General features: G+C 35.1%; 1 protein-coding gene across 12 annotated transcripts in view; it reads right to left on the bottom strand.

The window, feature by feature from the left end:
* Positions 1-14548, bottom strand: part of NUP98 (nucleoporin 98 and 96 precursor) — a 98740-nt gene that overhangs the window by 47081 nt on the left and 37111 nt on the right. For 9 of the 12 annotated variants that reach the window (XM_036427946.2, XM_036427947.2, XM_036427944.2 and 6 more), the window contains 2 exons: positions 13646-13738; positions 4782-4922 (listed from right to left, as the gene is read on the bottom strand). In XM_036427946.2, the coding sequence (XP_036283839.1) occupies positions 4782-4922; positions 13646-13738 (234 nt within the window). The remainder of the gene's footprint in view (positions 1-4781; positions 4923-13645; positions 13739-14548) is intronic. The other 3 variants (XM_036427941.2, XM_036427942.2, XM_036427943.2) reach the window with 1 other exon arrangement.

Below are 14548 nucleotides of genomic sequence, written 5' to 3'. Positions count from 1 at the left end.
ACCTTATATTAAACCCATTTTAAGACGGCAGGTAAGAAAAAAATATAGAAAAGTATATTTTGGCACACAATGCCACACAGTCTCAGCTTAGTGTTATTTTGTGGATTATTCAAGGATACCAAAGAAAGCTTTAATATTTTTTAAGGACTAAAATATTCACTGGTAGCTTGTTACTTCAGAGCCAATTACCCATTAGAAAAAATTGACTTTTACCAGCTGATCTCATCATTTTACTCAAAAGAATAAAAATTTCCCTTTAACAAATTCATACATAATTAGAAAAATGTGAGGATATTTTTATTTTTATGATTAAGTATGAAAATTTGTTAACTGTATCAATTAAAAATACAGAAAGAAGAGCTGCTATGTTAGCAAATATAAGAGAATAAGGAAGCATAAGCACTAGTTAAGCTACTCTTGGTGTTATATTCAATTCTGATCATAATCATTTGAAAACATCGAAAAACTACATCATGACCAATGATTAAAAGGATAGGAAAAGGTTTAAAAAATCCTCTGAGAAAAGAATAAACTGACAATACTTTATGAGGAAGACAATGAAGTTCTGCAAAGAAATTGTAGCAGACTGGTTTTGCTTAGCTATAGGAGATAATAAAAGTACACCCCTGCAGGTAGAAACACTATTGAAGGCAGGTTTTGGTTCCTAAACAATCTGAACAAAATAGATTAAACTCACCTGTAAGAAAGGCACCTTAACTGAGGTTGCTAAGTAAGCAACTTCCCCACAATAAGGGTAGAAACTCAAACTCTAAAGCACCTTCCAACTCAGATTTTATGATGCAGAGATATGCATTCTAGAAGTCAAGACAACTACTTCTAAATTGGCAGTAACAATAACATTAACTCTAATATTAAAATTTTGGCTAGAATTTTTTTAATTGCCTTTGGAAAAAAAGATGGGATACAGAGAACAAATTGATAGTTGCCCAAGGGGAGGGAGGTTGGGGGTCTGGGTGAAAAAGGTCAAAGGATTGAGAAATATATTAGGTAGCTTACAAAACAGTCATGGGAATATAGTCAATAATACTGAATAACTATGTATGATGCCAGGAAATTACTAGAACTTTTAGGGGTTGGGGGCAAGGAACACTTTGTTTTTTGTGGGGTTTTTTTTTTTTTGGCAAGGAACACTTTGTAAAAAAATATGAATGTCTAACCACTATGCTGTACACCTGAAACTAATACAAAATATTGAATGTAAACTATAATAGGAAAAAAACATTTTAAAATATAAGATTATTAAAAACCATTCAGAAAGCTATCCACGTAAAAATGGCAGGTTAGCTATGATATTTATGCTACCAGCTTCTTTTGAAAATAAAAATAAGAAAAAGAAAATATCATTTTTAATGATAAAGCTGATTGAATGTTCACACAGAGATCAATTAGAGTTTTAATTCACTCCTGCTCTTTTCAAAGACCTAAATAAGACCTATGGTTTAAAAAATAAATTTAAATATATCTATATAACCCATATTTACAAAGAATTAGTAAAGTAGTAAATGATGAGATGAGAAAATATAATATGTACAAAACAACACCACCATCCTCACCTTATGCCTGATGTTCAACAGATGGGCCAAAATATTAGTGTGTTTGTGCCTCTGATGAAACCAAGTTAACACATGAGCAGATGAGAAATTATAATACATAAAAAACAACTACATTCTCCTCCTCCTAATTCCTGAGGCACAACAGACAGAACAAAATATCAAAGTGTGTGCCTCTGATGAAACCAAGTTGACACATGGAAAGAACAAGAGCAACCAGTTTGAGTGGTTACCTCACCCCAGAGCTGACATTTAGAGGACCCTGGGAAAACAATTCGTTCCTGGACTAGTTACCTTAAAGTGAAACCTACTGGTAAACAAGCTCTACCCATACACATAAGTAGCTAGTGAGCCTTTTATTATTTTTTAAAAAATTTATTTTTATTGATTTCAGAGAGGAAGGAAGAGGGAAAGATAGTAACATCCATGATGAGAGCGAATCACTGATTAGTTGCCCCCAGTAAGTCCCCCACTGGGGATCGAGCCCACAATGGGGACATGTGCCCTTGATCGGAATAGAACCTGGGACCTTTCAGTTTGCAGGCCAACGCTTTATCCACTGAGCCAAACCAGCTATGGCTATTATTTTATTCTTAATATAAATGGGAAAAGTCACAATGCATTAAAGAATAAGACCAAAACAAAACGAAAATAATCCTGAGGAATTAAAGAACAAGAGAACCTGTGCAAACATTAGGATCAACTTTAGCATTAAAAAAAAAAAAAAAAAAAAAAAAAAAAAAATTAATGCCTATTAACAAATTCAGAGTTCCAAGAAAAATTTATATCTAAGAACCAGATGATTTAAAAAAGAAACTTTCAAGGAACAAGAAAGAATTTTTACATGTACAATATAAAAACAAAGACCAGCCCAAATGGCTTAAGCAGTTGAGCATCTACCTATGAACCAGAAGGTAGTCACAGGCTTGATCCCCAGTAGGTGGTGTGCAGGAGGCAGCTAATCAATGATTCTCTCTCATCATTGATGTTTCTCTCTCTCTCTCCCTTTCCTTTCTTCTCTGAGTCAATAAAAATATATTTTAAAAATACAATTAAAAAAAAAAGAAAAGAAAAGAAAACCATCCCTGGCCAGTGGCTCAGTTGGTTGGGAGCATCATCCCATACAGGTTGTGGGTTCAGATTCCTGGTCAGGATACATACTGAAGTTGCAGGAGGTTTGTACAGGGCAACCAATCAACATTATGTTTGTTTCTTTCTCTCTCAAAACAAAAACACACACAATAAAAACATATCCTTGAGTGAGGATTAAAAAATTATAAAATATATAAAAATAAAAATATGAAAAGCTGATGATTTAGATTAGAAAGACATTGAAGAATCTAGAAAAACACCACCACCACAACAAACCAAAGCATTATAATAGAAAAGATCTAAGCGGATCCCTGAAATATCAGGACAAAGGGCAACCCTAAATGTTTGTGGGAGTGGAGGAACAAATCTTAAAAATCAGAAAGGCATTAGACTTCTCATCAGTAATGATTAATGCAAGAAGGAATACAGCAAAAGTTCTGAGAGCAAATTACTTTCACACTAAAATTCCATAACATTAACGTGTGAGAAACAAATAAAAGTATTTTTAAACCTGTAATTAGTCAATTTACCTTTCATACATATTTTACTTGAAAATAGATTCCAGAAAACTCAGGAAATAAAGAGGAAAATCCTATACCCAGGACACAGCAGTGCCCACTAAGTAGAAGGGAATATGCCGGAGCAATACTGAAGGTCTAGGGAATAATCAGAGTTCATATTGCTGTAGAAGACATATGGATCAAAGAATAAAGTATTCTGGAATAAAAGAATTCTAGACCATCCTTAAGAATTTGGACTAGTTTGGGAAGTCAATAAGGGCTGGTAATGCAAGGGAAAAAGGATCAGAAATCTCAGGAAAGGCTAGATGAGAAAGGAGTACTTGGCTGGGTAGCAATGTTTTCATAGTTATAATAAATGTGTTCATTTGCAACTTCTATGCCTTACCCAAAGAAGGGAATAGAGTAATAACTTAAAACAAAACATATTATCAATATTGTTAAATAAATATAATCTGCAAGGGCTTCTCAAAACATGGTACATAGGTTATGAAGTACTGAAGATTAATTTAAACTTCTATCAATCAATCTATCTATCTCTATGGTAGGTGGTATCAATTTTTCCTTTCTGGTAAAACATACTGTCTTTAAAAAAAATATATTTAAGTTGCCGAAACCGATTTGGCTCAGTAGTAGAGCGTCGGTCTGCAGACTGAAAGGTCCCAGGTTCGATTCCGGTTAAGGGCGCATCCCCGGTAGGGGGTGTGCAAGAGGCAGCTGGTCGATGTTTCTCTCTCATTGATGTTTCTGGCTCTCTCTCTCTCTCTCTCCCCCTCCCTTCCTCTCTGTAAGAAATCAATAAAATATATTTTAAAAAATATATATATATATTAAGTTAAAAACTTAATTTTAAATTAGGAACATTAATAAAGATGGCAGGCAATTACCGTAAAAACTGTGAAGGGGATTCAAATGAAGTATGATAAACACTTCAAATGTATAACTAAGCTGAAACTGGTTTGGCTCAATGATGAAACCGGTTTGGCTCAATGGATAGAGCGTCGGCTTGGGGACTGAAAGGTCCGGGGTTCAATTCTGGTCAAGGGTATGTATCTTGGTTGCGGGCATATGCCCAGTAGGGGGTGTGCAAGAGGCAGCTGATCGATGACTCTCTCTCATTGATGTTTCTAACTATCTCTCTCCCTTCCTCTCTGTACAAAATCAATAAAATAAAAATAAAAAAAAAATGTATAACTAAAAGGGGAATTTAGTTAACATTATATTGGGAGAAATACATAAAAAACACAGGTGATAAATGAGCTAAATTTTCATCTATCATTAACAATTTACATTTACTTATACTTAAAGCAAAACACAGCAATATAGCACCTCATTCAGAAATATGAACTAATTATATACCAGATTAATTTAAAGCTATAACAAAAGTGGTTTCTTTGGGTGAGTAGGTCTGAGAATGGGGAAGGAAGAATGACCATGATCTACTACAAGTCCTTCTGCACTACATAATTATTCAATGACATGTATGCCTGTACTATTTTTGTTAAGAATGGAATGGAGGAAAAGTGTGAAATTAGGTCAGCAAGTTAAGTATTAGCAAGAAATAAACTAAGAAAAGCCTTCTAAAGTGACTGAAACTTACCTACTGGAGCCTGGGGGGCTCCAAAGCCCAAAGTGGCTGTCGAGGTATTAAATCCAGGGGCCCCAAAGGCTCCTGTACCAAGAGGCCCTCCGATCTTAGGTTGGTTGTTCCCAAACAAAGATGCCTGTCCAGCACCAAGAGCTATGGAGACAAGAGGAAAGAAAAATGCGCCACAGAAGATCCTTTGAATGTTGTACCAAAGGCCAGTTACTTAAAAATATAATACATTTGGAAAATTCATAATTTGTTGACCATTCATTTCAACAAAAGACCCAATATAGTAAAGGCTAACGATATGCCATGCACTGTGCTGAGTACATTATAAATATAATAAGCAAAATATTTAACCTCTCTGTATTGTTTCCTCAACTATAAGATAACACAAAACTTAAATATTTATCCTAAGATTTAAAGCAAATAAACACATATCAAGCAAGTAGATGGTAGATCTTAACACTCTTTAAATAATAACTAGTATCATCTCATTTAATCTTTATAAGCCTGGAAGTAGGAACTATTAATTTTAGACTTTTATAAAAAACTAAATGAATAAAGATTTAATTTTTAAAAAAGCTAAAAACCTTGTGATAAGATTACTAAAGAGAATCAAGTTTCAGTATGAATCAAATCAGGTGGAATAAGAACTTATTTTCACCCTAGCCAGCTTGCTTAGTAGTTAGAGCATTAGCCCAAGGACTGAAGGTTCATGGGTTCGATTTCGGTCAAGGGCATGTGTTTGCAGGCTTGATCCCTGGGCACATGTGGCAGGCAACCAATCGATGTGCCTCTCTGTCTTTCCCCTTCACTTCCATTAAAAAAAAAAAAGAAAGAAAAGAAAGAAAGAAAGAAAAGAAAGAAAGGGAAGAAAGGGAAGAAAGGGAAGAAAGGGAAGAAAGGGAAGAAAGGGAAGAAAGGGAAGAAAGGGAAGAAAGGGAAGAAAGGGAAGAAAGGGAAGAAAGGGAAGAAAGGGAAGAAAGGAAGAAAGGAAGAAAGGAAGAAAGGAAGAAAGGAAGAAAGGAAGAAAGGAAGAAAGGAAGAAAGAAAGAAAGAAAGAAAGAAAGAAAGAAAGAAAGAAATGGAAAAAATATCCATGGGTGAGGATTAACAACAAAAACACAAAACTCATTTTCAGAGGGAAACCCATTGCAAAACGTGTAATATTTTAAAGCCAAATAATTCTTAACTTATGGATCTTGTCAGAAATGGTATTTAAAGTATGAAATAGGGAGAATTCAGTTATTTAGAATAAGTTACTGGCATATATTATTTAAAGGATTTCCATCTCCTCCTCAAGAAGTTATTGGTAATTTGGAAGATCTAAAGTTCCTTCTAAAGCAAGATGGGAAACATACCGCCCATGAAAGCAATTGATTTGGCCCTGTCAAGACATTAGGAGTATGTTAATTAAATGTTTAACCAAATATGATAGGCTAATTTTTAAGTTGGTAATTTTATATGGCATGTGAATGTTATAAATATCTCAATGGCCCTTGGTAGGAAAAAGGTTCCCAACCCCTGATCTAAAGCATCAACATATCTTTTGGTTTTTTTTAAATGTTTTTATTGATTTCAGAGAAGAAGGGAGAGAGAGAAACATCAATGATGAGAATCATCAATTAACTGCCTCCTGCACACTCCACACTGGGCATCGAGCCTACACCAGCATATGCCTTGACTAGGAATCGAACTGCGACCTCCTTGTTCACTAGTCAATGCTGAACCACTGAGCCACACTGGCTGGGCCATCAACACATCTTGACAGAGATATGGGTTACCAGGAAAATCACTAAAATAGTTTAAGCCGAAACCAGTTTGTCTCAATGGATAGAGCGTTAGTCTGAGGACTGAAGGGTCCTAAGTTCGATGCAGGTCAAGGGCATGTACCTTGGTTGTGGGCACATCCCCGGTAGGGGATGTGCAGGAGGTAGCTGGTCGATGTTTCTCTCTCATCAATATTTCTAGCTTTCTATCTCTCTGCCTTCCTCTCTGTAAAAAGGATCAATAAAATATACTTTTAAAAATAATTGAAAAAAAATTTTTTAAATGTAACAATTGATGCCGAAACCAGTTTGGCTCAGGGGTAAAGCGTCCGTCTGCGGACTGAAAGGTCCCAGGTTCGATTCCGGTCAAGGGCATGTACATTGGTTGCGAACACGTCCACGGTGGGGAGTGTGCAAGAGGCAGCTGGTCGATGTTTCTAGCTCTCTCTCTCTCCTTTCCTCTCTGTAAGAAAATCAATAAAATATATATTTTAAAATAAAAAAAAAAGTAACAATTGAAAGTTAAAAATATCAAATGGGAACTGCTTTGAAATCATTAAAAAAAAGGGGGGGGGGAATAGAAAGTTTATACTCAAAAAATTCACACTATAAAATAGGGTGACTACTAGATGGCAAAATATTCCCTAACTGGTCCAATCTCATTCACAATAAGAAGAAAACAATGTAACAATGGGATTGTTTCACCTTAAAAATCCTATTCTGGAACAGGGACTAAATCCTAAACCATTAGAATTTGGTGAAAATTCCAAGAAAAACTAAAACTATATTACTCTCTCAAAGGACATAGTTATTGGCCAAATTTCAGGATTCTTTATTCTTCTAGGTAGCAAACACATCTTTACCCCCAAATAAAAATTTAGATGAAATCCACAAATAAAATGGATTAAAATGTCTGTTCTGAATGGGTCTGTATTTCCCTTACCTTTGCAGCAGCTATGAATAAAGAACCAAGAAACTTTAAAAAACCCCCACTATATTTCAATAACCCACAAAAGTATAAAAAGATACTGAGAGGTTCATGTGACCTGGAAAGCGACTATCATAAAATGGCCTGCATATTATTAGAATTTATCAAGGGAAAGATATATTTTATCCAGCTCTCTCTCTTTTTTTAAATTTTTTTTTGTTAAGATATTATATGTGTACAGCTCTTTATGCTTAATGATATTCTTGAGTATGATAATGTCAATTTATGAAATGTTCTGTATTTATGATTAGGTGGAGGAGTCATAAGGAAGATATATGGGGGCACCATAGTAATACTGAGTCTAGAAACTTCACAAAAAAGTGAAAATGATTATATTCGTTTTGAAATCTTCTAAATTTTATAATTTAATTTTACCTTTGGTATCTATTAGCATGGAGTAGATTTTTCTGTGTATATCTTAGTATAACTATTCACTTTATTAGCTGTACCCTTAAACTATTACTTCATAGGAAACTTTAAGTACTTCAACTTCTTAATATTACTACTAAGGAATTACCAAAAAAAGGCATGCAACTGATAATGTTGATAGTTAATGTCACAATGAAGAAACTGATATGTCATGATTTAATGAGAGAGTTCCTTCATCAAAGCAAATGGGGGAAGGGCACTTTAATCACATGCCAAATATGAAATATTTTCTATTGATTGATCACTTAAATCTAAATGTGCAACAAATCTTATATATATGTATATTTCATATTTTTAGTCAACTACTCATAAAGTAGGCAAAGGCCTATGTTACAGGAAAATTTACTTCTTTTGAGGTATGAGTTTGAATCTCCATCACTGAAAACAAGAAGCTGCACCGGAATACTGATTTACCTAATGCTCCCCCAAAACTCAGCTCAAAGCTACAGTGTTATTCTACTTATGATACCATGAAATGCAGAGTTCATGAATGTGGAAATTTATATACAGTAGTCTCCAGACACATTCCTCTCAAAGCTAAAAAATCTGCTTTAGCAGGTGCAATCAATCATCAAAGAATTCCGATAGCATAAGCTTGGTGATACTTATAATTCTTATTTCCCTATATGATCTGCTGCTAAGGTTGGGGTTTAAAATTTTTTATTAATTCTATTTACCTTTCAGTTTATGAAAACAAGGCATGAATGAAGAATATATAACAGTAATAAAAATGCAGTTCATTGTTTGTGAAGTAGAACTCTTTAAGAAAAACAAAATATATTCAAACTAATAAAAAGGCTGAGATATTACGTTACAGTAGAATAGAAGACAAAAGCATCACAAAAGAGGCAATAGAACAGTTTATAATCTTGGCCTACGAGGGAAGGCACTGCTAATCATAACCTGCAAGACCAAAAAGCCAAAGAGGAAAGAATGACAATTTTGAGCCACATAAAAATAAGACTTGTATAAGGTAACATGAACAGGTAAAATAAAGACTTGGTGGAAATATCTGTAACAGACATTAAAGAAGCATCTTATCCTGGCATTAGACTTGTGGTTACTAACCTGTCTAGTGTCAAAACTACCCTGGGGAAAAAACTCTCAATTTGACCATACCAAAGCTAATTTTTCCTCTGGGATTAAAAGAAAACATTGATGTCAGACAATATATTCTGCTTAGTTTAAGAATCACATTGTACAATAAATTTTTTAGTTCTATATGTGGTAGAATTTAGGTAAGTTTAAAAGCTCAAATGAAACTGTCATATAACCAAACAGAATTAATATCCACAAAATATAAAGCACTCTCAGGAATAAATTAAGAAACAATGATCACATATTATGGAATAGGAAATTCAAAGATTAAAATGGCCAGTAAACATACATAAGGATATCCTTCACCGTTAATCAGTGAAGTGCAAATTACAATATACCAATTTTCACTATGATGCATGCAAAGATGAAAAAGCCCAAAAATATGGAAAAGGTATAAGTGAATACTTTCATACAATGTGATCAAAAACGCAAACTGGTATTCTTTTTAGAAGACAAATTGTTAGCAACACTGACCAAAATGTAAAAAATCTGTGTCTCTTCTGACAAAATTCCAATTTTAAGAATCAATCCTATATAATACTAACACACAAAATTATATCACAAAGATCTTTATTAATGCATTGCTAATATCAAGTATCAATAACTCAAATGTCCATCGAAAAAGGAAAAATTAAATTACAGTGTATGTATTTATGGGTATATACTATACATACACACATACACACACAAAATACTAGAGTTGTATTTAAAGAATGAGTTGGCCCTAACTGGTCTGGCTCAATAGATAGAGCATCATCCTGTGGCTGAAGGGAGCCAATGCCTGGGCTGCCAAGTAGGGGGCATGCAGCAGGCAGCTGGTTAACGATTCTCTCTTATCATTAATATTTCTATCTCTCACTCCCTCTCCTTTCCTCTCTGAAATCAATAAAATATATATATCTTTTAAAATGAGTATGAAACACACAAACAAAAAAAATGCCAAAAATCTCATGGAAAATGAAAACAAGGAATACAGTTTGAAACATTTTGACTGCAGTACATAATATGAAATACATTGAAACCCTGAATACTCAAACACTATATAACCAAAACAAGTTAAATAAAACAATAGTTAACCTTTATATAATAATTTTATTAAAATTCCAGTTAATTTTTTTAAAATGCTAATTGCACCCAGCTGGTGTTGCTCAGTGGTTGAGCATCAACCTATGAATCAGGAGGTCATGGATTGATTCCCAGCCAGGGAAAGTGCCTGGTTTGCAGGCTTGATTCCCACCCATTAGGGGATGTGGAGGAGACAGTTAATTGATGATTCTCTCTCATCATTGATGTTTCTATTGCTCTCTCTCTCCCTTCCTCTCTGAAATCAATAATATATATATATTTTAAATGCTAAGTGCAGCCACATTAATACCATATTCAACTACTTACTGTATTTCATCATTGGCTTAAAAAAAGCACTCATGTAAAATATAATTTCCATTGAAAAATACAAAAAAGCCTATATATGTGTATATATATTTAAGCACATTTGAAAAATGTACTTAAAGGTGTCTGACAAGATACATGCCAAACTTTCAACAACTATACTTCACAACTGAAATATGTAGACTTTTCATGATACTACCATATTGTTGAAAAATTTTTTACAAGCACTTATATCTTCTATTAAAAAAAAAAAAAGAAACAGTTCATAGAGTATAAAATATTTTATTAAAAAGGATGACAAACAATCAGCACATAAAAGCAAAGACCGTAAATAACTGGTCAGTGGAAGCAAAGACCAATGGAAATAAATGATAATAGAAGTAAATGACCACACCCATGGTCAGATGAATTGGAAAAGAAGGCATAATTATATGCTTAAACAACATTGTTGAACTGTACAAGTTAAAACATTTATTCATTTTATGACTACCACCACTTCTCCATTGTTTAAAGCAGCCAGGCAGGTAGAAGTGTCAATGTCTTCAAAGACACTGAAAAAAAAATTATCAACAGCAGGAGTAAACACAAAAGTGTGACATTGCAGCTCTTGTATCTTGTAAGTGAAAAGAATTGAAAAGTATACACAGGAGAGAAACCAAGATGGGGGCATAGGTAAACACCTAAACTGCAGCCTTGCACAACAATTTCAAAACTACAACTAAAAGACAAAACGAACATCATCCAGAACCACAGGTAAGCTGGCTGAGTGGAAATTCTACAACTAGAAGGAAAGAGGAAAGCACCCTGAGACTCAGAGGAGCTGCAAAAGACAGAGGTACTGAGTCGTGCATGGAGAGGGCAGGTAACTGAGTGCACGGCTGCCTTTCTCAAATGGGAGGGAGACAAAAGCTCCTGACTGCACTGAACTCCAGCTCTGGGCGAGACTCTGGGGAACCAGACTCATTCAGGGAGAAACTGGACTGTCTGGCAGCAGGGAAATTCAAGGGCGGCTTTCAGAGGTGCTTGAAGCGATTACTGTGGGACACTAAAACCCAGGAGCCTCTTAGGGCAGGGCTAATGGGGAAACAAATGCTGTCTGCTCCGCTCTGAGACTCCATCCCATCCAAGCTGAGCACAGAGGCTTTTGCAAGTCTTGTCTCATAAGGATGTCTCTGGTACAGTTCTCTCAGCATAGACACAGCTGTTCCTAACAGCCAATTGGCCTGGAGGTCAATTCCTCCCAGTGATACCAACAACAATCAAGGCCTAACTACAATAAAACTGTGCACTCAGCTCACAAAGGGGTGCACCAAGAGTGTCCACCTCAGGTGACTGTGGGACGCTAAGCCACTGGACCCTAAAGGACACCTAACACATAAAGCCACTCTATCAACTCAGGGAAGCAGCCAAAATGTGGAGAAAAAGAAACAGATCACAAATGAAAGAAATGGAGGAAAGCAAATGACAGGATATAGAGTTCAAAACCATGGTTATAAGGTTTTTCAAGAATTTTCTAGAAAAGGCCGATAAATTTAGTGAGACCCTCAAAGATATGAAAAAGGACCAACTAGAAATTAAACGTTCACTGACTGAAATAAAAAATATTATACAGAGATCTAACAGCAGACTAGAGGATCCCAAGAAACAAATCAAAGATTTGAAATACAAAGAAGCAAAAAACACTCAACTGAAAAAACAAAAAGAAAACAATCCAAAAATATAAAGATAGTGTAAGGAGACTCTGGGACAATTTCAAGTAAACCAGCATCAGAATTATGGGGGTGCCAGAAGAGAGAGAGAACAAGATATGGAAAACCTATTTGAAGAAATAATGACAGAAAACTTCCCCACCTGATGAAAGAAATAGACTTACAAGTCCAGGAAACACAGAGAACTCCAAACAAAAGGACTCCAAAGAGGACCACACCAAGACACATCATAATTAAAATGCCAATGGCAAAAAACAAATAGAAAGTAAAGCAGCAAGAGAAAAAGTTATCTACAAGGGAACACCCATACAATTGTCAGCAGATTTCTCAACAGAAACTATGCAAGTCAGACGAGAGTGGCAAAAAATATTCAAAGTAATGAATAGCAAGAGTCTACAACCAAGATTACTCTACCCAGCAAAGCTGTCTTTCAGAATTGAAGGTCAGACAGAGAGTTTCACAGATAAGAAAAAGCTAAAGGAGTTCATTACCACCAAACCAGTATTATATGAAATGCTGGAAGGAGTTCTTAAAAAGAGGCAGAAGAAGAAAAAGGTAAAGATAAAAATTATGAACAACAAATACATATCTATCAACAAGTGAATCTAAAAATCAAGTGAATAAAAAATCTGATGAACAGAATAAACTGGTGAATATAACAGAATCAGGGGCATAGAAAGGGAGTGGACTGACAATTTTCGGGGGGGGGGGGGTATAGGGGATGCTGAACACTGGACAAAAATCATACACCTATGGATGAGGACAGTGGGGCCAAGGGTAAGGGCAGAGGGTGGGGTGGGAACCGTGTGGAGGAAAGCTATATGGGGAAAAAAGAAGAACAATTGTAATAATCTAAACAATAAAGATTTATTAAATTATAAAATTTTTTGAAAAGCAAAATAAAAGTATGCATAGAATTTACAAAAAGTCAGAACATTTGGTAATAAAGCTTACTCAATGAACAGCCCAAGGTCAGAAAGGCAACACAAGGGAACCCAAAGTTAAAAATGTCACCCTAGCCCTTGGCTGTTTAGCTCAGTGGATAGAGCATCGGCCCAAGGACTGAAAGGTTCCAGGTTTGATTCCGGTCAGGGGCATGTGCCTTGGTTGCAGACTCAATCCCCAATGGGGATTGTGCAGGAGGCAGCTTATAGAAGATTCTTTCTCATTGAGGTTTCTAACTCTCTATCCCTATCCCTTCCTCTCTATAAAAAATTAAATATATTAACAAGTCTTGCATTACACACTGAAAACCCCAGATAGACCAAGACTGTCAGAAGAAACATTTTATAGAAAGGGAGCATAAGAAAAATGTGTCAATGTTTTAAAGTCTGGCAAAGCATAACTGCTGGGAATGTATTATAAATCCATTTGTAAAAATGAAAATTTAGACCTCTAATTTCCAGGCATATGATTAAATTCAAGTCTTAAGTTCCAACAATTAGACAGCCAAAATTATTACTTCTTAAATCTCATGGTACAATTCCTTACCTGTTCCAAATCCTGTACCAAGCCCAGTTCCCAGAGTCCCAGGTCCTGGTTTACTTCCAAAAATACTATTCCCACTGGTATTTGTGCCAAAACCTAGAAAGACAAAAGAATGAGTGGATTGTACTTTAAATACAACTCTCACTTTCTTACACAAGGGACTTTAATGCAAAGCAGTTTGACCCTAAGTTTTACATCCTTAAAGTAGGTATCCTAATGGTAGGCTAATTTATTAATACTACAAGACTCCCTATTGATACATTTCAGCCTTGAAATACCAATTCAATATAGGATAATATCCAATTTTTAAAAGCAAAGTGATTGTGCTTGAGCTTGGGAAACATTACTTTTGTAAGGCTCAAAGTCTTCAACCTATGTCTCATGATTATTAAAAGAAAAACTCAATTCCCTTAAACTTTCAATAAAAAATAAGATAGTCAACAAATTAACTTCACTGAATCTAAAGGTTCTTGTTAAGAGAAAATTACTTATAAATCTCTTAAGCATCCTAGCTGGTTTGGCTCAGTAGGTAAGAGTGTTGGTCTGTGGACTGAAGAGTCTGAGGTTCAATTCTGGCCAAGAGCACATGCCTGGGTTGTGTAGGGGTTGTGCAGGAGGCAGCCAATCAATGATTTTCATCATTGTTGTTTCTATCTCTCTATCCCTCACCCTTCCTCTCTGAAATTAATAAAAATGTGTTAAAAAAATAAAAATAAAAACTCTCTGAAGCAACTTTTGTTTTGAACAAATGGATGTTATATGGATAATAATAAGTGGCTGATCACACATGAGAAGCTTTAATGGTGTCATATTCAATCAGCTCATAGAAGAACTCAAGTACTCAGCTAGCTGATATTAAAAAGAAAATAGCCACTCATAAACTTCTTGAATTGAATTGTTTCAAAG

The sequence above is a fragment of the Pipistrellus kuhlii genome, unplaced genomic scaffold (assembly GCF_014108245.1).
Source record: "Pipistrellus kuhlii isolate mPipKuh1 unplaced genomic scaffold, mPipKuh1.p scaffold_m20_p_9, whole genome shotgun sequence".
NCBI lineage: Eukaryota > Metazoa > Chordata > Mammalia > Chiroptera > Vespertilionidae > Pipistrellus > Pipistrellus kuhlii.
This window is presented reverse-complemented; position numbering and strand designations above follow the sequence as displayed.